Genomic DNA, 27710 nt, shown 5'->3' on the forward strand with positions numbered 1-27710 from the left:
CGAGGCGCATTTTTTTCCTTCAGTGTTAATATTGGTGTGGACATTTCAGCCATCGTTTGAGATTGATATGGACACGTCCATACATTCCATATGCAATTCTACACATTTGTGTGGGGTCTTCCTGGCTAAACTTTCACCAGGGCTTCATATAAACCCACCTGATCCTTCACACTGGGCCTTTAAGGCAACAGCAGGCAGCCAGGTACTTCAGCATGAAAAGCATGTTCAGGGAGGACCAGTTTTACATTACATTACATACTTTTCTCCTCTGTTCAAATATTACAAAGCTACTCCAAACGACCACCAACTAACATGTTACAACTTTGTGTTCCAAATCCAGTTTTTTCCTCAGTATTTTGTATTAATAATTGAGCTTTAGCAGCACTAACTTTTGAATATTATTTTTTGGATAATAATGTCTTCCAGAACTACTCTCATCAAAAAGATTCCATCACCATCGGGCAAGCTTTAATAATTGTATGATAGAGAATCCTCTCATTATTGCAAGAGTCAAATGACTTTCTACTAGCCAGACTGGGTCGGTCCACACAATTCCTCAAGGCCACAGTAGCAGAGCAACCTTCATGCTTCTGTCAGAACAATAGGGCACATTTCCACCATGGACGACAAACTCCTCTCTTAAAAATAAAGAAAGAAATAGAATTCACACCACCCACCGACTGCCAAAAGGGTCGAGTGTTGTTTTCAATGCCGATGAAGACAGGAGACATTTAGAGATGTCTGATGTGGAGTGTAGCGAGAACCTTTTTCAAACTGCAGCTACCTACAACATTCAGTTTGTCACCAGGACGGCTACATCTGTTTCCTAAACTCAAGCATGTGGTTTTGGTTACGCTGTGTCTGCCTCCAAAACATAAGCTGTGGTTACAAGAACAATATTTCTTCAACCTGACTGACATTATTTTGATAAGAGATACCTGCGTATCTGTATACATGGACACAAAGCAATTGAGGACTATTTTGACATGTGCAAAGTGGTTTCACCTGCTGTGAAGGGTCTGATTTGCTGGAAGTATAACCACAGAAGAGGAAGAATGAAATTCTATTCATTCATTCATTCATTCATTCATTCATTCGCACTGACTGTTAACAGAATTTTCAAGACCCACTCTGTGTCCTGGGATCAATATTTAGGTTTCTGCCATTCTGCATAATGTGGAGTGATTTTTAAACAGGGGGACAGTGAACAAGGACCTTTTATAGCTCATCAGTAACAGCCTTTACACAATCCTTAGATCTTTTACAATCTCAAACAAAAAAGTTATATCAGCGACAAACCAGTTGTGTTTTGCTACCACCATGTTTTTTGTTACCTCCACATGAGGCTGAACGTTTATTCCAACCAGAATGAAAAATGTTTTCATGGTCATTGGCTACTAGTAATTTCGTAATAGCTGATCGTCAAAGTTTTACATCACCCCTCTTGATCTAAAAATTCATTCAAATCAAGTCAAGTCTCCTCTGATTAAGATGGCTACATGATGTATTTTGATTGTGGCTGGGTTATTATTCTAATTCTTTGTGAAATCTGACCAGCCAGGTCGTTTGTGGAGGCTTGTGAAAGAGTCAGGATAGAAGAGTTATGCTAATGTAGCTTGGATTTAAGGCTGCTAATGCTGCTGATGCCAAACAACAGAAAATCAAGTCTGTTGTGTCCACATCTTTACGGAGACCTGTCTCCACCACAACACCCCTGAACAAGCTGTTGGACTCGATGGGCGGACCATGTTCCATGCTGACAGAGCGCAGGACTATAAGAACGAGGACAGGCGAGGACAGGTGGACTCTGTGTTGACGTCACTGATGCTTGGTGCTCACACGCAGTCAAAGACAGTGTTTACCGTATCAAGAAGGCTAGCTCCATCCTGGGATGCCACCTTGACCCAGTGCAGGTGATGGGAGAGAGCAGGATGATGGATATTGTTGCTCTTGCTGGTGGACAAGTCCCACTCCCTACAGGTCATCACAGCACTGGGCAGCTTGTTCAGTGATAGACTGATATACCCAAAGTGTGTGAATGAAGAGAATCACAGGTCCTTCCTTCCTGCTGCTGTCAGACTTTATAACCAGCACTGCTCCCAGTAGGATTGGGGTTTTTATTGCACCGTGCATCTCACTGTGCACTGTGCAATAAAAACTCTACAACATTACCCAATTCTCATTTTGGTCCTCATATTCATTATTTATTAATAACAATACACTCCCCACTCTTTATAATTACACTGTTTATTTTTGTACATGTATTTTGTTGTATATACAAGTCTATTTCTATGTTTTACATTTCTAATTATATTGTATATGCTTTACTATTTACTATTATTGTTTTATTGTTATACAAGTGCAATGCAATTAGCAGTCTGGACTGGGAGCTGGAAGTACTGTGTTGGTGTTAGTGTGTTAGCACAGGACATAGATGTCATAATGTCGAACTGCTTTTTTTTTTTTTTCACATTCTGTTGATACTTTTTTCTGATGTTTTCAACCAAAATTCTTACATATTGCAACTTTAATATTAGGGTCCATGTAATCACACCTATACAGTATACACAACACAGACTTATAGCAAAACTTTAATGTACATAGAAACAATAAAATCAAGTTCAACAAACCATAGTCTTACCATAAGGCCAAGTTTAATCAACCCAAAGAAAGGACCACAGAGATACTACACACCACTGTAGGTAGATAGGTAGGTAGGGTAAGACCACAGCAACCCCAAATCCAAAAGAGGTGGTCACGTTAAATGTTTTGGCCATAGCTGAGAAATTGCAGCTAGATATATCACACAATCCCCAAAAGCTGTATAATATCACAAACAAATTCTTTTTTTTTTTTTTTTGCACTGCAATCTCAGAGAGTTGAGCCGGGCCAGAGGGCTAATTACTCAATGTGTCCAGCAAAAACATTTATTAGTAATTCAAGGAACTTTAACACCTTTATTCCTGGGCCTTTTAAATCTGTAAAGATCATTGAGGACAAGCGCTCATTTTCACTGATTTCTAGAGCATGAATAAAAAAACAGAATAGGTGAATAAAAATTTAAAAACTAAAAAAACATTTACATGCTGAGTAGTTTGAAATCAAAGTCTTAAACTGACCAATAGGTATAACTGTGTTCAATTTAAATGTACATTGTAAAATGTGTATGGAGCACTGAAACTGAAAGCAGTTTTCCCAAATGTAGTGTTACAATCACTAGAGCATGTTGAATAGTGACTCTGGGACCAGTTTAATACAGTGCTGATATATGGAGGCATGTTGCCCTTCAAGGTTTTAAAAAAACAAACAGGTTTTCAAAAAAGAGGTTTTAAAAAAAGAAACATCAGCTGTCAAGTCTTATGGTTAAAGGGGCCCAACCAACATTTTCATGGAGAATACAATGATGAGTAGAATAACAGTGACCAGTAATGAATCTAAGGGTGGAGTGATAACCCCAGTCTAGTGGAGTAAGAGTGGAGACAGAGGCTTGTCTATAGATAACATCAGATAAAATGACAGCTTCAGTGGTCTGTTTCCTACAGAACAGGAGGACAGTAGCCCTGTTTCTGTATAAATACCTAGCTTGCTAACAAGTATGTAAATATAAAATTAAATGTGAGTTTCTAATCCAACCACATGCCCAAGTATTTGTATTCAGAAACCCTTTCAAACTGCTTATACATCACCGTCACCTGGTGCTGCCCCTCAAGAACACACCTCACCTAGATGGGATGTGACTGTATGACCTCTCAGTAGATACTGACACATTGAATTTGAGAAATGTCCACTTGCAAGCAACCATCCAGTTTAAATCCCCATCCACTGCAGACGTCACCTGTCTGAAGGGCCTCATCATCCCTGTTTGACACCAGGTATGTTCAGCTGGAGAAACCCTCCCCTGTGGCAATGTAGACAGACAGTTAGAGATGATTGAGAGACAAGTGGGGAGCCAAGGGGCAGAGGGGGGAGAGGGACAAGTAGAATAGTATGCATCTGTACATTGTATGGTGGTGTGTATGTTTACAAGTACGAACATGTCAGGTTAACATGTAGTAGTAGATCATGTCTCAGAGATACGTGTTCCTGGTTGACGAGTCGTGGCTTGTTGCCATTTGTCACATTCCCAAAGCCTCTGAGGAATCTCCAACTTCCACAGGATGTGTCAGAGCGCACGCACACACACACACAGGCACATACACAGGCACACACACAGGCACACACACACACACACACACTCTCTCACACACACACACACACACACACACACACACACACACACACACACACACACACACACACACACACACACAGGAAGATAGGTATCTACAGAATGTGGCCTTTAAGTGTAAAGCATCAGTTTCATCAAAAAGGTTTTATGTTTCAGTGACTGTCAATGGATTCAAAACAAGTTAGAATTCATTTTAATTTCATTCGTTTTGAAGCTGATGTAAAGTTTTTCTACACACATTTTCAATAAGAAAAACACACATTGAATTTGTTTGGAATTTAATTAAAAAATTATGGTGGTCCATTTTCTGTTGTATGTTTCAACTTCCAAACGTTCCTCCCCCCCACCTGTTTCACAGACGAAGAAAAGGAGGATTAGAAAGAGAGATTATCGGGGTGGAACCTTTTTTTTCTCCACCTGTTCTTAAACAACAGAAAAAAACGCTTTCAATCAGATCTAGAAATGGATCACCACAATCTATTTTATTGTATCTTATTCTTACTTGCCTCTCAGGGCTTCTGTAATTTTGAGTCAAGGTCCACTCAGAGTTTTCAGTCACATCTTTCTCAGCGGATGGAGTGATGCTCAGCTGCAGAACAAACGGAGCAAACTCAAACAAACTACTGATGAAGAATGACAGATGTGATTGAGAGCACAGGAGGTCTCAATTTCACAGTATTAACTTAAAGATCCTTTTTACTTATTTAGATGAAAGTACTCTTTTTAAGGTCATTAAGGATTTTTTGTCAGTGTTAAAGATGTCATTACTCTAATTTGCCTTAAAAGTATTCATCAGCCTATCACTTTAAATAGGATACATTTAAGGCATTTAGCATTTTGTCAGCCACCTTAAATGCAATGTTCATAGATAACAGAGATTAATTTAGATAATAATGATGTCACGTCTACTACTCCTACTGCTACTTCCAAATAATAATGATAATAATAATAATACCTTCACATAGCCTACTTTAATCTGAGTCAATATCAGTTAGCCCTAACTTTGCGCACTTTGAAGTAAGGACTGGTGGGAAATAAGCCTTCACGCTTTACAGGTTATAGAAATGAGGCTTACATAAACATAAGCCTACACCTGTCACCCATGATGAAGATTTAAAATGGCAGAAATCCACAATTCCACGAAGCAGAGGAGTCAGTCTCTCCGCCTTGTGACCCGGCGCTGACAGGCGGCTCTGTACAGTAGTCCAGTGTCCCTCCTCGCCCCTCCCCCTCCCTCCCCGCTCCGCTTCGCTCCGCGCGCCTCTGCTCTGCTCCGGGTCTCGTGCAGCGCCGCTGTAGATGCGGCAGACTGGAGGCTCGCGCTGTGTGACAGTGAATGCAGCAGCCGGGGAGGATAGCAGCAGCAGCACAGCAGCAGCAGCACCCTGACAGGACAGCGACACCCAACCGGACAGCAGCCACTGTGAGCTCCTTTTCTCTTCCTTTTGTTTTGCGAGCTCCTGACAAGTGTTGCTTCTTATCTCATCTGACTCATCTCCCCCCTGCAGGGGGATGTGTCGCCGTCCAGGCTGTCCCCTGTCCACTCAGACAACTCTGTGTAATTATGTGTTCTGTGGATGTACGCAGTCTTTTATTTTTAACATAGCATTAGGACACAGTGTCGTTTATTACATCCAAGTGAAGACATTGAGTATACATCGCCAAATGTAGCTTCAAATGTACATTCTCACTATGATTAAACTAGCCAGCCACCAGTCAGTCACTGTTTATAATTTAACTTCAGACTTCAAAGCAACAAAAAAAAAAGCAACACAAAAAAACAGCAACAAAGAGGCTATTATGTGTCTGAGGAGTAACTGTCCACAAGATGACTCGTAAGACCCAATGAGCCGTGAGGCAGCATTTCTTGTCTCAGACATATCAAATTATGTTTGAGTTATTTATTTGTGAGATGCAAAAAGTGCTAAACCCAATTAATTCAACATACATTTACACAAAATACATGCTCAAACTCCATACAATAAACATTTAGTGGCCCTTTAAGAATGAAAGAAAAGAAAATACCTAAAACAACATATGTTAGCTCTTCTCTGAGTCAACCCTTTATTGTTGATACAATCTCTCTCAGCTGAGATGCACAGATTTGAATGCTATCTTAAACCGGAAATCTCTGAACTCTTTGAAGAAAATGTTGTGGAAATTATTCTGTCGAACAATTCAAAATAGTTGATAACAGCGTGAAGAAGTTGTGGTTGACGTGGAATCTGGAACTGAATTACCAAGAGTTACTGAAAGTGTCAGTTTAAGTGTTAACATTAAGTGAAGTTAGAGCTTCATTTGAAATAAAAGTGCTGGAAGGGGTTGAATTTAGCGCAGGTTGAAGCACTAAAAGGAGTTCAGCTGTCAGTGGTATAAAAGAAAAGTTTCCACTTTGTTGAAGTGGAAGTCCTGAAACCAAAATCTGTACTAATTCTGGTGGATAAACTGAATGTGATATACATTATACTGCATATCATTATATATAATTGTATTGATATTTTTTACACTGTTTCAAAACATATTTTTGGTATTCCTGTACTATATTTTCTTGCTATTCATCAGCCGAAAGATATACTCATTTATCTGTAATGAGTTAATCGGCCAAGTAGAGTGCTGCAGAGATGATGTGCTTTTGTGTACCAACCCTGTAATTAGCAATCGCTCTTGTTGAATGGATAAAAAGCCTATGAGATTTTTGAATTGGATTGTGGATAATTGTCAAAAATAAACTTTATGATACTTTTGTTCAGCATGATAATCTTCACAGATGGACACCACTTCAATGATTTTCGAAGCATAAACGCAACCCCCAGAGGTAAAATGCTAAAGTTAGGGTTAGGGTTATAAACAAACATCGAAGTCACATTACTTTAGCATCACCACCACTAAGCATCTTGTTACACTATTCTATACATACATCTATACTTTACAATAAATTGATCAATCTATGAGTTGGAAAGTTAGAGTGAGAAGGGGTTGCAACTAAAGTCAGCCTGTTTAATTCTGTAGTCACATGTAGACACCTTTTTGAGACACTTGATAATTCAAATGAGGGTATTTATCGAGGTATTTTATGCCATGGAACAAAACAAGGATATTTCATTAGCTTGTGTTAACCACAGACCTTAATTCAGTTTAATTTAATTTAATAAAAAACCCATTCAAACACCTATTGACTCAGAGATGATGGAAGCAGAGGTGCCAAAACTTATTTACAGTATTTAGGACTCATTTCCGTTGTGCTCTATATATTGGTTGGGCTCTAATGTATTTTATAAACTCGGTGTATTCCCAGTTGTTTATTTATTTTTTTTGTTTTTTTAACATTTAAGCCATCTTCAAACTCATCCAGTTATCATGAAATTACCTTCTGGCAGTGAAAGAAACATCTTTTCATATTTGATGTTATCTGTCTTGTGAGGATCACTGATCTACATCTGTGCCAACATTGAAGTCTCTCTTTACTCAATATGTTATCACTCATTAACTGTTAGGCTGGGATACTGTAAATTCACTGTAAAATGTTACTTCTCTTTAAACTTTCACAGTGAGACCGACCCTCCCCCCCTCTACTTCAACTTCAGTCTCATGAGTAAAAAGTGCTGCTGTAGCTTACGGAGCTGCTATGAGCTGTAGCTCTGACTAGGAATGTACGTGAGCTTGTAGGTTTCTTTTTTTTCTGTCAAAGCCTCTACAGTGAATTAGCTCTCATTCTTACAAAGTCATGGGAGACCAGAACTGTTAACCCACTCCCCTGGGTCTGATCTTCAAATCCTTACGTTCAGTCTTCTCATGTTATGTAAGAACAGCCAGTCTTTCCTGGAGGATGCTGTTCACTGGCAGAACAATCAGACGGTATTTTGGACTTAAAGTCAGATGTGTAGCTTCTTTTCTGCATGCTGTTGTGTTATTTAAATGTCGGTGTTCAGTTGACACATCAGTACTTATTCCTGCTGCACATACTGTACTTACACAGGACTCACAGCAGCCATGTGAGTCATCTTTGAGCATGTTTTAGAATTACTCATCACCACTGCCATCGACCAACACAGAGCCTACATTATATACAGTAGTGTTGATGGACTGTCTCAGCCATGTTGTTGGTGAATATGAAAGTTTGATAATATTAAGAAAAAAATCCCAGAAATTGATATGATGTCAGCTTTGTGATTATTTTATCAGTGATGTGGAAAATGTGGTCTGCAGCCTTAGAGAATTAAACATATTAATTAATCAATCAGTCACATTTTATTTGTATAGCACTATTCACATATCAAAGTAGGGCTGTAAAAAATGCTCCAAAATGACATTTGAATATTGCCTCTAAAAAAAACCACATAGGTTCGAACCATTAGAATATCTGTATTTGCGCATTATGTCAATAACAGGAGGACAAACTAATACGTAACATAACTAATTGTATAGGTATTTCAAACCGGGCGGTGAAAAATATAAGTCGAGATGTGGCTGTTAAGTTGGAGATCCTGAATACAATCGAATCTCCGTTTTGTTTTTTGTTTTTTTAATATATATTTGAATATATATTCGAATTTAGAATATTCATTGACAGCCCTATTTCAAATTAGGGACTGGGCCGATCTGATATAATATCAGTATCGGCTCTGTTACCAGCGAAATTTCCGATCCAACCTGCAGAGATTTCCGATCTATGAGCCATGTCTGTGCTTTAACGTTGTCTGCTGAGCCCTGAGTTGTCTGCTGAAAAGACTCAGAAGTGTTTGCTGCCGGCTAGTTTGCTAGCTGGCTGCAAACTGTGGAATGGACTTCCTGAACAGAGGTGTGGCTCAATGAGACAGAGAGTGGTGAGACATGCCAGTCTCATGCCAGCCCGTTAGCAGGCTAGCATTGAGCAGTGCTGTGGCTAGCCAACTTGTCCGCTGTGTGGAGATATTGTATTCTGGAAACACCGCAAAGCAAGACAGCAACATGCAATGTTTGCAAAGCCATTATTCAGAGAGGCGGAAGCTCCCTTGCAACGTACAACACCATTAACACAATTAAATATTTTAAATGGCAACCCGGATGCGAGAGGACGCTAGCGTGAATATCGCCGCTTCTCAATCTATGGCAAAACTGTTTTTTTCTGTTGAAAAAAGAAAGCCACGTTGTCCTTACAAGCTCCAGGCTGTGCTACCAACTCTGAAGGCTGCACACTTGAACAGTTGGCTCCATGGACTCACCTTTCTCCGCTATTCAGCTGTTAGCCCCAATGATCAGCTATTAGCCTCGATCAGCTGTTAGCCTAGCAATGCTAACTTGCTAACTCAACGCTAACACGGAGCCTCCAGACACAAGTTTGTGTAGATGGAAGATGCTATTCCCTCCAAGCTGACTGACAGGCACTCCATTTATGCTCTGTTTTGTTTGTTCCTCTTTGTCAAGTGTCCTTGGGTACCCAGAAATATAAATTGAATTTATTATTATTTAAAAAGCACCACGTGAAACACCACAAGGAATTTCTAGCCAGAGGGCAGAGAGACGAAAGGCCAGGAATCACTTCTGGAGTCATTCCAAAAGTAAGGTAAACATTCAGCAGACAACGTGAAAGCAAAAGGGATTACCAAGAAGTTGCTCAACTTGACCAACCATTATCAGTGGTGGAAAACGCAGGATTTTGCAGCTTGACTGAAAACTTGCAGCCACAGTATAGTTTACCATCCAGGAGATACTTATCAGAGACTGCTCTACCTGAACTATACGAACGAGTGTCAACCAAGTTAGCTGAGAAGTTAAAATGAGTTCCAGCCCTGAGCTTTACTACAGATATTTATTCTTAAGATGTCTGCCAATGTCATACATGCCTGAAGAGAGGAGTTCATTTCAGCCTCATATAAAATCAACAATAATGATATTAATAATATCAAAGCAAACAGAGCTCTGGTATCGGAATAGTATCAGTATCAGTAGATATCCAAAATCGGGATCAGATTGTAAGTGAAAAAATGTGGATCGATGCACCTCGATATCAAAAAAACACAAAGTGCTTCACATAATGAAGAAAAGGGGATACACCAAACATTGAGACAACCCAAGACCCAATCAAAAAGCCAGGTTGCTGCAAATGATAGCCCACACCATTAAAAGAGAAACGTCCACCAAGAAACGACAGTATGTGTTTGGTACTGTGCAGAGTTAACTGCACTGAAAAATAGAGGGTATATTTCATTTAGTTTTCCTGACAGACATTAAGGACCAGAAAGGTCAGGAACTCGAGCTGATCAGGACAGTCTCAACTCGTATTGACTCCAATGGCCCTCACCGTAAACCCAAGTTCCATGCACTAAATAAGCTAGCTTTTCTAAACAAACGGACCCTCATACAAAGGGTTTAAACAGACTCATTAAAGCTTGTTGAGAAGTCATAGTTTGTACATTGATTCATTGTGTGGTTCAGTGGTTCCTTTGGTTATTGCTGTCACTCAGCAGGACGTCTATGGGCTACTGGGTGGAGTTGGCATGATCTCACCGTGCCTGCTTGGTTTTTTCAACAATCAGTCCAAAGACATTCGGATTGTGAACATTAACAGTTGTCTGTCTCTATGTGTCAGCCCTGTGATTGACTGTCAAATTTGAACACCTCAAAAGTGCCATATGTAAGATAGTTGATTGTTGAGTCTCATTCCCAGGTTGTCAAATACTGTCTGGATTTGTGGCCCTTCAGGACCAATGCACCCAGGAGTACACATGTGGATGCAAGTACATTTACTATTTACACAATGTGGGTGCTAGTTGTGAAGATGACAGCTGCATAAATCTGAAACTAGTAATGTCAAAGGTGAAAGCTAAAATATAGAGTGTATGGTTTAAAACACACACACATACATACATACATACAGACATACATACAGACATACACACACATACTCTACTACTACTGTAGAAGGTTATGAATAGTAGGGTTCTGTTGTTTCAAGAAGACTGACTAGATGGTAGGGTTAGGGGTTAGGTAGGTCTCTCCAATTGCATCCAGAGGCACTTTGGTCTGCTCCTGTCATGTTATAAAGATGGACAATATGTCACAATATCCCCTGACACGAATGTTGCCGAATTGCGCTGGTGAGGTCATTTGGAATCTGTACTGTAGTGGTCAATCAGCTGAGCTGTGGCATTGAGTTCCACTGAGTTGAGTACACCCACCCACTCAGTCGTGATCATGAACAACGATGGTCAGTGTATTCTGACTTAACCTACCTCATCAGTTTGTGGTCCCTACATTTTCTAGAATGACCCAGAAACATCACACCCAACACCCAACCTGAGTCCCTGCTGCTCTTAAAGTCTGTGTACAGTGGTAGACTGATACTACATAGCTGTTCAATGTTAAGAAATGAGTTTTCACTCTGATCATAAATTGTGACCGCAAACACAGTCTGCAGTTTACTTTCACTATTAATGAAAGGGGGTTTCATAGCCTGTCACTGTAGCTGCACACACTTCACTTACCCTGTGCTAAGACCTCAGTTGTTTTTTCTCTACATTGAGAACCAGGGTCACTGTTAGGAATTTAACATCCAAGACACTGAGTTTTAAAATCCCTTCTGTGCATTGAGGTCAAAATCAAGTTCTTGAATTATTCAACACCAAATCAATTTTCTGAAAACATCCTACCACCCTTGTGAAATGGTAAGTATGTAACATCATTTTCAATACAACCCATGATTATGTTTGTCTCTCTCCAGTAGAATTTCCTTAAAGATGCACTTTGTACTTTTGGGAAAGAAATTTTAAGAGAATGAGAGAAAAATGGAAGAAAAACATCAGCTTATGTTTATGATTGAAATATATCAAATTAATATGTTTTAGTTTGTATTATGTTATTACGGTTGTAGATATAACCCTTCTGAGTGTAGAGCGTGCCTTTGGACAAAAACTCAGCAATTTGTACTTTTAGTTTAGAGCAGAGAAAGATAGTGGCTGAGGGTTCTATCTTACGCTCATTTCAAGTGTCACTGCTAGCTTCAGACTGATGCCGTTGTCATTTTCACATTCGGCAGCCATATTGTGTAGAAAGCAAATGTACTTGTGACCACCTGTGTGTCCCTGGGTGTGTTGGTCTTAAAGGGAGGTGGTCAGGTGGACTAATTGAGGATTGCTATCTTGGGGCAGCATGTTAATACAAATATACATATATTGTTTCTGCTGCTGAAGGATCTCTGCAGGTGATGTCATTAATAGTTTCCTTATTAAGGACCTATTTCTCCCCTCTCATCCCCACAGTCATTGATCAGGATGATACTTTTCATGACCTGTCCTGTCTGCTCCATGGACTGAGATGTGCTCACACACAGAGGGATGCAGCAGCACTCCTCCTCCTCCTATGAGTGTAGTTTTTCATATAAAGACAAACAGAGCTGTTGATGGGACTGATGATTGTGAAATGGCAGACAGAGGGCCCAGCAGCCAAGGATCACATCCCTGTCTCTCAGTGGAGACAAGTGCCACTGGTTAATATGTGTCCTGGCTCGCATGGTTCTTAAAGGGAACAGGAGACGGCACTTAAAATGGTTTAATTATTGATTGTCCAAAACATGCGCATGACTAATTCAGAGTTAAAATACAATCTTTTTGAGCTGTGCACCTCAGTTTGCACAAAGATTATCTGCTGTTTAACTTGCAAAATAGACTTGGACTAAATATGTCCCTTAGTGTGAACACAAGGCCAAAAATAAAGAAAATAATAGCTGTTTCAGATCTGATTGGCTTAAAGGAATAGCACAACATTTTGACATTCATGTATGCTGTTTTTTTAATGAAAAATTCAGTACCATTCTTAGATCTGCTAAGTATTAAGAGACTCATCAGTGACTTCCTGGAGGCTCCCAGCCAAGAAGCCACAACACAATCATATGCAGAACAACGTAGTGAATTTTGTTCTCTGCATTCAACCAATCCATGAGGAGCAGTAGGCAACCATTATATGGCTCCTGTGGACCATCTTCAGCTCTATACCAGTGCCTTGGTGAGAAGCATTGGCAGGAGAATTAACATAAGAATCTAGTTTTTGATGGTGGATGAAACAGCAGCCTGGCCGTCATTGCCTGGAGCTAAACAAACACTACCCTTTGCACAACTGAACTAGCACAGGATGTTGCATGATTATTAATGCTAACTAGTAGGCAGTCTGATCAAGCTGCTGAATTTGACGAGCCAGGAATGAGAACATGGTGCAGCCCACTAGGTCACCATACATGCTGCCATCCACCACCATGCTGCCTGCTAAGGTTCAGACATTAAATTCACCCATAAGCATTAAGTGCTCTACCAGGATGGGTTTTTTTTTTGTCTTATTTTCAAAGCAGCATACAAAACCGTGGCTTAGACTTTTGTTCTGAGTTCATTCCAGTTAAACTAGGCAATTGGCATGATTCTGTATCATCACTTTGATGTCTCCATTTAGCTGACCACTTTATTTGAGTCTAATGTGCCTTTAATCCAGGATATCAAGTCTTAGAGTCAGATACAGGTGTAACAGTACTGTACTGTAGATAATCTGAAGCAGTGTGATCCCAGGTCACTGAGTTCTCTGCCTCTCCTGTCTCCCCTCTCTGGACCTTCGCTCTCGTCCAGAACATTGCAGTCCCATCCAGGTTGACTCGTGACATGTTGGCATACGTAACCTGTCTCTAGATTTCCATGCCTCCTTCTTATCTGGACCTTTTGACACCAAGAAAATACTTTTCTTTGGCTTCTCTCTCCCTGCTGTCAGTGAAATGTGTCCGTGTGTAGGTGTGATCAGGAGGGCAAGTGAAGGAGCAGTCAATTCCCATACATTAGCTTGGCTTGGTGCTTGGTGGTGTACCTGAGTCTGCAAATTTTTCCCAAGCTGGTAACTCAAGCCCCCTCCGGCTCTGAGCAGATCAAGGGTAGAAAAGAAAGTTGATTTTAATCCCCAAGGGGATTAAGAACCCCATGAGTGATTAAATGAGACTTCTGTCTCAAAAAGGACAAATTACTGTACCACCTCAAACTTGGGAACCATTTTTACAGTGGTCTGCACAGAACAAAGTAGATTAGACATATCTCCATTTCGATGATCATTAATCACCTTGCGATCACAGGGTAGATTGCATATTTCGGCTGCTTAGAGTCCTGCCAGGACAATGGAAATGGATTTTGTCTGATGTTGATCATACCTTAACTATCTTTTCCCAGGAAACGTATATACATTTCCATTGAAGCTGGACTAATTATGAACTATCACCAGCATAGGTGATCAGTAAACTTAACTGAATATACAACGTACAAGGTGAAAAAATTGGCATCTTTAAAATCACAAGGATTTAACGAACAAAACAATGATTGAGTCCTTTGAGTCCTGCTACATATATTTTTTTAAAAGGAGTGATGAGGATGAGTTGAGGAGTCTCACGGCCCGAGGAGTGAAGCTGCTGTGTGGTCTGGTGGTACGGCAGCAGATACTTCTGTATCGGTTGTCAGATGGCAGCAGGGTGAACAGACTGTGGTTGGGTGGGTGTTTTCTTTTAGTATTCTTTGGGCTCTGTGCAGACATTTCAATTCACTGATGTCATTGTTGTACCAGTGATGTTCTGATTGACACTCAATCCAACTGACTAAATTGATAAGGCTTTTTCGAATTGGAGGTCCCCTTAAGTGCCTCTGGTTAAAACTTACTAGAAGACAGCAAAAGCCACAGAAACAATCATTGCATGATTACTCTGTTGCAGTATTCAGTAGCTATTGTTTTGATTAACTGATTAATAATTGAGTGGGTCAAAGGTCAGACATTGTTCAAAAATGCTCATCAAAGTCATAGGTAGTCATAGTCATAGTTCAGTGTGTACATCTCCTCCCATTAAAGTGCTTAGGCTTGACAAGTCACAAACAACAAAGGTTGGTTAGTTATTTTAGAAGCATTTTTGTTGTATTTGTTGAAAACGGTCCGACAATGTTAACATTCCAACAAGCAATCGATAAATGAAATGCTGTGAGAAAAAAAATCTGAAGAATCTGGTGCTTGTGGCTGTCACCGACCTCTAACAAAACCAAAACATCAATCAGATCTAACAAAATGCTTGAACAGCCTGAATCTGCTTGTTTTCCTATGTACCTGCGCGCAGACTGCCTCTGCACTCATTGCACATGACCAGACTCCTTCACAAGGCTCTGCGGTGATATATTGCTAAAGCTAAGTGAGTCAGTCGGACAAGAATGGCAGAGAAAGTGCAGCCAAAATATCCTAATGCCAACATACTTGCTTGACAGCAGTGGGTACAAACGATACCCACATTTGTTGTTTACATTGATTATGGTAATGTTAGGAGTTTTCTTAAATGTGAATAACACATGAGGCAGTTGGATATGGTTAGCGATGATCTGACATCATGGAGCGTTGGTCATGACTGTGTTTATATGATTATTATCATTTTACAGAGTTTATTTATGAATGTGTTAGACTAGAAAGCAGCAGACTAGCATACATAATATGGTAGAACTCTTGTTAATGCTGTCATAAAATGAACTGAACAAAACAATTTGAATTAGCAAATTGTTTGGTAATTTTGTTTTCTTTAGTGTGTTTGTAAATATGATGTAACCTAGATTATAATTGTATGACCTGTAATTGTGAGGCAGTTTATTGTAGAGTTGAAACAATTGGTCAGTTAATCGATTAGTCAGTCGGTGGAAAAATGATCAGCACTCACTTCCATAATTGATTAACTCAACTTAAAGCAACATTATTTAGTAATTGTAATTTTGTGCCGTTTTGCTTCCCCCACAGTTTCTGAGTGCAACACCACTGTGGTAAATACAAATCCCAGGTGGGTAACAATTAGTCAGATGTGATGTTGGTGCTCACTACAAACTAAACTCATGACACCATAACAATGTGATGTGTTGAAAACTTGCATGTTGAAGTAAACATGTACAGTGTGTAACCCTGTGATCTCTCTCAGTGAAGTTACGCAGAGCAGAAAGAAGAGACAGAGACCGTTCATCCTGTTACAAGCCACTGTACCATCAACATTTTAAGATTTACTAAAGCAAAATGTTAGTAAGAATATTTGTATTTATAACATATTTATGCTTTTTTGCCTCGTAATAGTTAACAGAATATCTGGGTTTGGACTTTGGGTGAAGGAACTGTTGATGGGAATGTGTCACTATTTTCTGACACTTAAAAGACAAAACTAAAAGAAAATAACTGGCAGACTGACTAATAATGGAAAGTCTCATTTTAACATTAGCAGCAACAGCCCCAAATCTATCGAAAATGACTGTGAAATATTCATTACAAAGTGCAAAACGTTCATCCTGATTGTATCTGCAAAAAAATATGAATGTTTTCATGTTCGTGTTGAGGAACTCAGAATATGTGGTTTAGCCTGGAGAGAGCTTTTCAGCTTGCTTAAATACCATCCAGTGAAAGCTCCTCTCCATGACTTTTCACTCACTGATCAGCCTTCTGTGCTGAACAGACTTGTAAATCAAGGCTACAGCTAAAAGGGTTGTAAATCATATGAGACCTGGTTGATTGATTTGTTCACACCTGTGGGAGGCCAACAAATACTGTAAGTGATATCGAGCAGTCTGTGCTTACCAAGAAAATAAGGTTTCTACTCTGCTCTCGCTCTCCCCCTCTCTCTAAAACACGCACACACCACACACACACACACACACACACACACACACAATGTTACTTACCACCATCTCTGCATCATCAGCACTATGGAGATACTCAGAGGAAACAGCACTCTTGTCTCTTCAGTCTGTCTCTGTACTGACAGTGAAGCAGCGTCAGACTCAGGAGCAGAGCTGTTTGTCAGGAAATACAATTAAAGTAGTTGAGTTAGCCTTTACTGGGAATGAGTAAAAGAACCATCACTTGCTGTGGGACATGATCTTTGTATTGTTATTGCTTTCACCGCTGGTGGCCACTGACCATGTGGTTGTTGATAATATGACTGTAGCAACAGAATTGTGTGGTTAGAATTATCTGCTTATATCTGTTTTAATGTCAAAGACATCAGTAGGTGTAGACAGATTTCTTCTAGCAGTCTTTAATCTTAATCTCAGTCTTTAATGCTGCAAAAAAGCAAACCAAGGGACAAACAATGGTGCTAACTTGTGACTTTGTCATAGGAATTAGCAACTTTTCCAACCCTCCGAGCAACTTAATTTGTAAATTTGTAAAGTGACTAGCAACAACTTTAGTGACTTGTTCAAAGACACCGCTCAAAGTAGTCCAGTTGTAGTGATTTTCTATGGTTATGTGATGCTCTTGCTCTGACATTTTCTCTTCATATGTAAGATGTAAAAGTTGCTTGAGCTTCTGTCTCACTCTTTGTCTCTGAATCAAACATGTTTGTGACACTACGGCAAAATATTTCTCTGTATGGCTTCAACATGGCTTAAATTGATCCCTCACTGCAACCCACACAACACTCAAACTTTATGCAAATGAGTATGTGAGGACACCATACATATGCAAAGGGTTGTTGGACTGTTGGAATCCATTCAGTAGTTGCTATAGTTATTTCAGTTTGGGGGAGATGGACCAAGTACTTCCATCCCTACAGCCACAAAAGTAGTTTGGCTCTAAGTGGTCAATTTCTGCCTGGCTCTCTGCTCAAGGATGTAAATACCATAATCAGTGAGGGAGCTATAACGAATTCAATCAGTCACTGCTGTGTTTAAAATCAGTCTGGAGTAGACAGCCAAATCACTGTTCAAATACTTGAGACTCATTTTGCTACAACGCTGCATCTTACGCTTAATCTGTTCTAGTCTATGATGAACATTTGATGAACATTTGATTGGAATTCACACTCACCTCACTTTAACCTCCACCAACGCACACACACACACACACACACACACACACACACACACACACACACACACACACACACACACACACCAACTCTTTAGCCTGCAGCGACAGTAAATCACATCATCATTATGTGAATTATTTCTGTTTCCATTTGCATTCTTTGCATAGCATCATGACCTGTCTCCACAGTGATTGTAGAGAAATTAAGCCTGAGCTGTACATCATTTTGCCAGACAATGTCAATTTCAATAGCATAACGTTACTGTCCATTTTATACTCTCCTGCGACAATTGTCATGTCACTCTTATTGATCATAATTTCGTTTTGCCATATAACATTAACCTTGTGACTGAGCACATTAAGGCTATATTAATTTTGTTTTGTTTTTTTTTTTTTTACATTGGATTCATTTATGTTACATTGAGAGTTCCCCCTGCAACCAATAGCAGAGGCATTGCCCTTGCCCTTTTTATATATCCAGAGGTTTACTGCATTTTTGCACGTCATTTTGTACATGAAAGTTCTTTATCGTTGAAAAGTAATATGATAAATTCTGCTTGCCCCATACAACACATCATCACCACACTGATGTGTGCAATAAAAAGTTCCTGTGCTACTTTTTGACAACAAAAGTATTCTACAACAGTAAAATGTTCTGCCTTCTGCCAAGTGTTTGAACTATATTAAGGGATCCAAAAAAAAGGGTCTTTTGTTTTTATATGCTTTGTTGAAATATATAAAAATGTTATTGCTCAATATGTAGGGTATCAGAATTATTTACTCCCCAATATCGGTATCTGACCCAAAAAATCCATATCAGGTAGGGCCAAATGTGTATATACTGTATTATGTGTGTGAGCCATGTTCTTTTGGAGTAAGGACATTAACCACCTCTACTGAAGCAGATGGTTTTGAAAACAGAACAACTTAGCTCGTTGTTTTGGCCGTCCTTCCATGCCAACACTGGATTCTCCAGCCATGATTATGTGGAAAAAATGTCAGTGTTGCAAAGTGGTGTATAAGAGCATGCTGAGCTTGATAAAACATTGACATGCTGTTGAGAATTCCAACATAAAGGTTGTGGCTGTGTTTTTTTTTTGGCATACATTTGAGACTGGTCCAAGTTCCCTGTTGTTTTTTTCCAGAATTTTTATTAAGTGACCTCCAATTAGCCAGCAAGACACCTAATCCCAAATCGCAGGTGTGAAATTAGACATGTCATCAAATAATGAACCATGACTGGCCTCTGTTCTGCTTTCCAGTTTTTCCCCTCTGACCTCTATTACCTTTTAATCATTCTCTCTCCTGCTTCCCTACCCCTCCCTCCCACAGACAGAAACCTGGTATGGACAATAAGGCGTTGGAACCCGATTCTGTGAGCATCCCAATGGAGGAGGCCATTGTATGTAATGGAGGCAGCCAACCCCAGGCTCAGCAGCAGCAAGAAGCATCCATGCTGATCCACCTGAAGAAGGTTGAGAACCAGATCACTGAAGCACAGCGCTTCTCCCACCTCCCCAAACGCTCAGCTGTGGACCTGGAGTTCACTGATCTTTCCTACACCATCCAGGAGGGACCATGCTGGAGAAGGAGAGGTAACAAACAATCTATGTTCCTCACATGTTACTTTGTTGGAGTCAGTGTGTATTTTAACCAGCTCTCTTCAAACATCTATGGTCTGAATTGTGTTAAAAAAAAAACCCTATGCACCACAGTGCCAATAGAATGTAAAGTCATTTTCACAACATATCCCGCAATGCAATGGTGATGTGATAATGATAATGATATAAATGAGAGGACATGAAGCTACACCTGTTAGTGATAATGGCAAGACAAGGAAAACACCATCAGTGAGATGTAGCTACAGCAAATTAATTCAGTCCCTATTGTGTTTAAAATCAGTCTGGAATAGACAGCCAAATCACTGTTCATTGTGAGCACACTTATATGCAGCTATCCATGCTAGCATCAAAAGTAAACTACAGCCATGTTTTTGTGAAACAGTGAAGAGATGGGACATAATGATTATATACTGTGGACAGATGCTGCAAGAGAGGCTTGACATGTGTGTTTGGACATTGTGATACAGCTCACCAACTTTGGGATCTCACAGGGACCTATTTGAAGACCTGAGTATCAATATTCAGGAAATCTGCACAGGCATTAGTGTAAGGCTGTGAATGAGGGTTAGATGCTTTTATCCATGAGTCTGATGTTCAGTGTGTACTGTGTGCATGTTTGAGTGTATCCTCTGAGGTTTCCAGTAAGTGCTGCATTGTCTGAGATGGTTTAGGTCATCAATAATGTAGCTGACTGGGGGGAACCAATAGACGAGAGGAGAGGAGAGGAGAGGAGAGGAGAGGAGAGGAGAGGTGAGGTGAAATTGTGTGCCACAATTCGAGCAGGGTGTTTACACAGCCACAGTAAAGAATGTGACCCTGCAGTGTGTAAATGAAGGACGCAAGTGAGCTTTTAGTACCTTTGCTCCGGTTTCCAAGGGTTTTGACTCCTTTCATTTATCAATACTTTCAACTGATTGAATAAATATATACCAGCAACAGATGATGAAGTCAGTCAAATAAACATGTTCCACCATTTTACTTGTATGTTTTTAAGCTGACCATATTTTTTTTTTTTTTTTAAGAATGAGAAATAATCAGAGGAAGAAGTGGAAGGAGATTCTTTATCATCATATTCATACTCATTTTGACCGGATAGTAGTAGCCCTAACCCTAACCCGAAGGGCATAGCATTGAGCATGAGCATTACCTTAATCAACCTCCTTGTTGGAAATAAGAAAAATATTCTAAGATGCAATGAAGGCATGTCTGAACACTCTGGGTACCATTAACATACCTAAGCCTCAGCACAAAGTTCTTTCTTGGAAAAGTGACAGATGTTTGATTTAAAGTTCAGCAGCTCTTACAAGCCTAAACAAATTCAGTTTAAAAAAAAAAAAAAATGTTGTTTTTATGTTGTTAAATAACTTACACAGGGGCCAGTCAAAAAATAGCTGCAAGATGACAAGAAGACACCAGCGATCTTGCAGCAAAAAAAAGTATAACTTGTAGCTACAGTACATCAATATATTTATCTTAAGCATGTAGATGTATACAAACACGTGTACATATCAGAATCAAATATAAAATAAAATAAGATCAAAAAACTGTCAATTTTAAATCATCAGATTCCAAACTTTTGTATGTCCTCTTTTTTCAAATTTCAAATCCTAGTAGGAGGAGAAACAACAGAAGTAAGGAAAAATATAACTGAAAATTCAGTGATTTAAAGTGTGGTGATTTAAGACATATCCCACACAGAAATCACTATTAAATTTGTCTGCTATCATCCTGTTGAGGGTGACAGCATTCTATCCCAGCAGGCACTACACAAGTGCAGGTCAGCTCTGGGACACTAAAATTTGCTAGCATGGTGAACTGCTACAACTGAATGCTATGCTGTGTCTGTTGGGGGACAGATGGGACAGCAGCCTTGAGGCTTCTAGTTCCAAAAACATAAAAACTAGTTGTTGTGGAAATAGGGTATGCAATAAAATACTGCTCCCGTCATAGGTTGTAAACAATATATGAAAGTTGAAAACTGATGCAGGCTAGTGCTCAGTGTTTTTGGACTGATTTTTTTAGGCAGGTTTGTCATGGTTTGAGTCTGTGGTTCAGCTATTTCCTGGTTTATTCTAAAGTTCTGTCCTCATATGTCATGTTGCCTTCCTTTGTCCATCTCCCTGCACTTTTTAGTCCTCAGCTTTGGTCTGTTGTTAATCACCCCTTGTGTCAGTTTGCACTGATACAGTTAAACAAAAGGGACACTCAGGCCGGTTATGTGAAGCGATGTCTGTTTCTGATTACGACTGCTGCTGATCACAGCTGGATCAGCTGTAGAGACATCAGATGAATTTATAACAAAAATGCCATTATTTATATATAGTTTAATTGTACTACAGAACTAAAACTTTTCGAGTGATTTAAATAATCAAATTAAATTTTGCGTAGTTGTGCAAAGCTCTGTTAATGGAGAGATGCAGTTATATTGTTTCTTATAGTGCAGGCAATGTAATGTTTCCCACATTAATAAGATGTATTACTTCACCCACCAGCAGCTTATCTGACATTAATCACAATGTTCCGTTTCATTTTTAAGACCTGGACCACTCAATACACAGATTTCCCGTGGTGTTCATTGATAAACCTGTGATCCATCACTACCGTGATCATCTGCAGTTTAAAAGTGTAATCAAAGGGAATAAAGTTTCAGCCTACACTTGGAAATTAGATTGCGAGGAACTCAGTTCGTGGGTAGGTTAAAGTAAAGATATGATTTTTTTGTTTGCAGTTAGTACTCCCACTCACGCATTATTTCAGCTGCATTATAACCAAGTCAGTCCTTTATAACTGTTTAAATATCTTTGAAGTAGATGGCAAACACTTGCTGGATGATCACTTTATTTTTATTATTCAAAGTCTGATCTCTAACAGCTACATCTGCTTCACTGGTTTTGTGGTTTGTGTGAGTTCAGTTCCTATTCCACATTCCTTGCAGGTTTATCTCTCATTGGACGTAATGTTGGGATGTGATGCACCTGCTGATATATGCAATGCCCCCTTTGTTGTTCCCAGGTTTCAAAGCCTTACTGAAGTGCCTGTCTGGGAGGTTCTGCAGTCGGGAGCTGATAGGAATCATGGGGCCCTCAGGGGCTGGGAAGTCCACCTTAATGAACATTCTGGCTGGATACAGGTGAGAGTACCTAAAGTGCCTTCTATATAACAGTTAAGATTAAAGGTCAATAGTATGAGAATAGCAATTATTTCTTAACAAGGAAAGTGATTTGTGGACAAACCACCAAAAGAAGGTTGACAGCCCCAAAAAATCAGCTTTCATCACGAACACCTATGACATAGATATTTCTATACAGAAATTACAGCTTTACTTATCTGGTGTGTTTCCATGTGTTTATACACTGCCTGCCAAAAAAGTCACCACTTGAATTTAACTAAGCATATAGGTAAGAGCTTTCCATTGGGTAATTACTGCAGTGATTAATATGTTTCAGCTGGCAACAAGTTATTTAAACATAACTGATGGAGTGAGGAGCTTCTCATTTCTTAAGCAGCTATGTTAGAGGATGTATCCTGTGGTTGTGGAAAAGATTTTAGAAAGGTCCAATTATTGGCCTGCATCATGCACCAAAAACAACTGAGGAGAATGCTGAAACTATAAAAACTGTGTTAAGAACTGTCAAATGCGCTATTAATACCTGGAACAGTAGTTAACCATCAATCCATTTTTAAAAAATGGCTTCGATATGCTAGGGAACATCAAGATTGGACTCACTGTATTTCATGCGCCGTCTGTTACTTCCACTACAGTCTGTCTAGCACATTGAACTGTCCAGTATGTGTTTGTGTGTCCTTCCTCCTTCCCAGGGAAACAGGGATGAAGGGTCAGGTCCTGGTAAATGGGAAACCCAGGGACCTGCGGACATTCAGGAAGATGTCCTGCTACATCATGCAGGAAGACATGCTGCTGCCACACCTCACTGCACGAGAGGCCATGATGGTGAGCTGGCTCATAGCACAGCCTCAAAATGTTAAACTCATGTAAAAACTTTGTGTAAATCAGGTTAGTCGTAAAGAGGTTAATAGTTAATGTGCCAGTATGCCTATACAGCTGTGAAATACCTGTTGCATTACAACATTGTGACACATTATTTCCTCCTTACTGCAGGTTTCAGCCAACTTAAAGCTGGATGAAACTATGGATGTGAAGAAAGAACTGGTGAGATAAACAAGCAACATCTACTAGCTTTATACAGAGTAAAAGACGATACTGTATTTCCCTAAATAGCAAACAAGGCCTTGTATAAGAAGCAGGCCTTTATTTCTAATTCTTAGTTTGATAAGTAAAATTGGTCACATTTTAGTATGAAGCTTCATTTGATCGTCTCCTGTTGCCTTTTTAAAATATCAGTAGCTCCAGGTCATCGGCTCACTCTACTCACTCTGTATTTTTTCCAGTACCATATTCTTCTTGGGTAATAAATGTCAAAATGCCTCACAGCTTTCACTCCTGAACTTTCCTCTGCATACTAGTTCTTCAAAATCAAGAAATACTGGATCCTAATACATACCATATAATCATAATGTTACAGGTTTGAATACTACTTGGGACCTTGGCTACATGCCGTCCTCTATCACTCCATTGTGTCAATGCACATCTGTATACTGCCAAAAAAGTAGTGGAATAAGAAGAAATCTGTCCTGGCACATGTTCAAAATCGTGGAAGATTTTTTTTTTGCCAAAGTGTTTTTATTACAACAAATACAATGACTGCAGTTCCCTTCAGCTCTATCCAACATAAAAGTATATTTCAGCTAATTGTTCTCATATAACAGTCCACAATACAGCAGTTTTACTGGATGCTTCATGGATGCTCTCATGAACTAAACTTACAGCTACAGGCAGCAATTTTTTGAGAATAACTGGTGAAACCCACTGTATACCTGCCCAGCACCAAACAGCAGGTTAGCAACCAGCTGGTAAAGACAGCTAAACATTCTGCAGCTGAAGAAAAATAGTTTTTTATGAAGTGGTGGAGACCAAAACAGAGCTAAAAGGGGAGAAATCCCTAGAAACGAGAATAAATAAATTATAGTGTTGCTGTAAAATTGTAGCTAACTTGTTACCCAACTCAGACTAACCTAAAATTTCGATTTGTCCATATTGTTTTTCAGTTGACCCCCACCTTCTCAAGAAAATCAAATTAATGCTAAGTTTTATTATTGTTGGTGAGTCATTTATTTTCTAATATGACTTTCTCTTTAAGGTTCTATGTTGTTAATGACAAAATCAATGACTCAGTGATTATGTCATCGAGCATTAAAATACTTTTAGCCCACACAAGCCACATGCTGTCTATGGTTTGTATATTTGAATGCAGCACACAGCAACACTCTTAATCACTTTTTTATCTTTATGTCTGCATCACTTGTAAGCCATTGTTGTTCTTCGAAGAGGTTGTTAATCCCATTCTCTCTGTTTGACCTTCTCTGTCCAGGTGCATGAGATTCTGACTGCATTAGGGCTCCTCGAGTGTGCTCACACTCGTACCAGCTCGCTGTCAGGTGGTCAGTGTAAACGGCTGGCTATCGCTCTGGAGCTGGTCAACAATCCTCCAGTCATGTTCTTTGACGAGCCCACCAGGTGAGACAGACAGACAATGGTTACATTTACACTTCAACACTGTTTCAAACATATTCTGGAAGATCTTTCCATGCAATCAATATGTGTTGCTGAAAATATGTACAATGACACTCTCTGTATTAACCAGTAGACAACTGCCAAAGTCTCCAGAGGAAACAGTGTGGCAAAGCTGGGATTAAAATGCAAACAAAACTTTTGGAGTTCAGTTTTTCTACTAACAGTATACTTTGCCAAGTTCATTAGTTTCAAATATTGAGGGTACATTGGGGTAAAAAAAAAAATGTAATTATTTTGTTCCAGAAAAGTCTAACTTGTGGGAAGCCCAAGGGCAGTTTCAGTTTGCCCAGACAGCACATCTGGCTGCACATTTCAAATGTGTCTTGTGACAGTTAGACATATGGTGTTGGACTGACTTTTGAAACCTGAACAATTATACTCATAATTACAGTGGTGCCATCTGGCAGATATGAGCTGTTGGTAGCTCTGGGACCATAGCTCTCTGGCAAATGAACTCTTGAAGAGAAGAATGACTAAAACAATTTCAGTAACTCAGCAGTGATGAAGTTTCTCATTTGGAATCTTTGATAATTAACAAAGTTGTCCTTAACAAGACTGCCACCCCTTTACTGTGCATTCTTATAGGTGTACTCAGCAGGATTTTCCTACAGAACCTTTTACAAAGACACTTCCTCTTGATAATCCCTTATGTGCGTGGCAGAGACCCTGCCCTCTGCTTGTATTCTATTATTTTCTCAATATTTTGCTGTTTTTGGGACATTTCTGGGCATCATTGATTTTGATGAAACCCAAACCCAAAGTATCTGTATTTGATGACCTGGGAATGAGGCTCAATAATCAACTATGTTTCTTGCTTACTGCTTCTTTGAATGATAAGTTTACAAACAGCAAATCCTGCATTGAACAATGTTCAACAATCCCCACGAGCTAAACTTATTTGTAGAGAAATCAAAATTCCTGAGCTGTATTTCAGTTAAAATGTGCAGTATGTAAGAAGTTCAGTGAAAAAAAAGTATTGTGTTGCAGAGACATATATAATGAAGTTAGCGTACTATCCAGGTAGCCTCAGGCCATCCTGGTCCAAAGCTCCTGTGCTAGTGATGTAAACACCAGCAGTCCCCCAGTGCTCCGAGCTCCCCAGTCCAGACAGCTAGCTGAGCTCTATTGGAACTGATGAGTTGCAGCAGCTGCAGTTAGCAGCAGTTAGCAGTTACTCTGGTGATATGTTGCCCCCTTCTTGTTTTTGAATATGAATTTGTGGGTGACCAATTCTTACATATTCTACCTTTGAATTAAGGTAATCTGGCTAAACGTTGTTTTTTTAAACCTAACTGATCATCTGAATGAAAAATGTACCGTGCTGTGTGTCATGATTAGCAATATGTCCTTGCCAACTGCCAGATCTTAGCATTTAAATTAGTATAATGTTAGCATTAATGATAGAAACAGGGTGTTTATCACTAAAGCAGTATACCTGATCAGGAGGAGTCTCTCTAATCGTGTCTCAGAGACCTGTTTCTCCTCAGAGTCATGCTGAAGAGCCTCCCCACAGATTGAATATCATAGACATAAGGAGAGGTCAGGTGATTATTGTACAAGTGTTCATGAAAAGAAAAATTTGAGGATTTTTCTGACTAATCTGCAGACAACTGCTGAACTTATCTAATGCAAGGAACCATGTATGTGTTTGATAAGTGAGTGTGATATGATTACAGTAAAGGGTTACTTTGTAATGCCCAATACTGGAGCTTAGCTAGCTTATTCTTCTTGTGGAAGGTTTTAATGCTAAACTAAGCTAATTGGCTGCCTGCTATAGCTTCATATTCAGTGTGCAGACATTTGAGTGGTGCAGATCTTCTCATACAGGCCTCATAAAGAAACAAATATAGAAGAATAAACAATACTTTTCCTTAAACCACGCAGTAGGTCAAAATATTCATTCAAAATAAAGCGAAAGACTTAAGTCATGTGGAAACATCGGAATTGTCTTAATTGTTAAACAACCACCATTGCTGATCAAAATCCATCAGCTGGTAAATGTCCACACATGGGGCAGCGTTTCTGAAGTTGTATTCACATCATGATTAGTCACATGGCAGACTTCCTTTCTAACTGTTCTGAAAGTTATAGCAACAGTCGACCAAAGGTGGGCACAACTACACAACTCATCAAGAAGCAACGAAGATCAATCCATATTTAGATATTTTATTTTAGAAGCAATCAGTGATAGCATGATGCATTATATTAAACATTAATGACATTGCACAGTCAGCCAGATGTCTACCTACAGTATCCTTTTGTAAGTTCCTTTAGTTGATGATGCTCTTGCATGCATGTCTCAGGAATGATTTTACTCATTTAACGTAGATGTAATAAACTCACAGAGTACAAAATGAATAATAAATGGGGTTCATTGTCAGTAGCCTGGCTCGTA

At 39.5% G+C, this 27710-nt stretch overlaps 1 protein-coding gene across 1 annotated transcript in view; it reads left to right on the plus strand.

Annotated features, from left to right (window-relative positions):
* Positions 1–5511: 5511 nt before the first annotated feature.
* Positions 5512–27710, plus strand: part of LOC119006625 (ATP-binding cassette sub-family G member 4-like) — a 28470-nt gene continuing 6271 nt past the window's right edge. The window contains exons 1-6 of the mRNA XM_037075531.1: positions 5512–5651; positions 19373–19635; positions 22675–22792; positions 23482–23614; positions 23783–23833; positions 25113–25258. Of these exons, the coding sequence (XP_036931426.1) occupies positions 19386–19635; positions 22675–22792; positions 23482–23614; positions 23783–23833; positions 25113–25258 (698 nt within the window). The 5' untranslated portion in view covers positions 5512–5651; positions 19373–19385. The remainder of the gene's footprint in view (positions 5652–19372; positions 19636–22674; positions 22793–23481; positions 23615–23782; positions 23834–25112; positions 25259–27710) is intronic.

This window comes from Acanthopagrus latus, chromosome 2 (assembly GCF_904848185.1).
Source record: "Acanthopagrus latus isolate v.2019 chromosome 2, fAcaLat1.1, whole genome shotgun sequence".
Taxonomy (NCBI): domain Eukaryota; kingdom Metazoa; phylum Chordata; class Actinopteri; order Spariformes; family Sparidae; genus Acanthopagrus; species Acanthopagrus latus.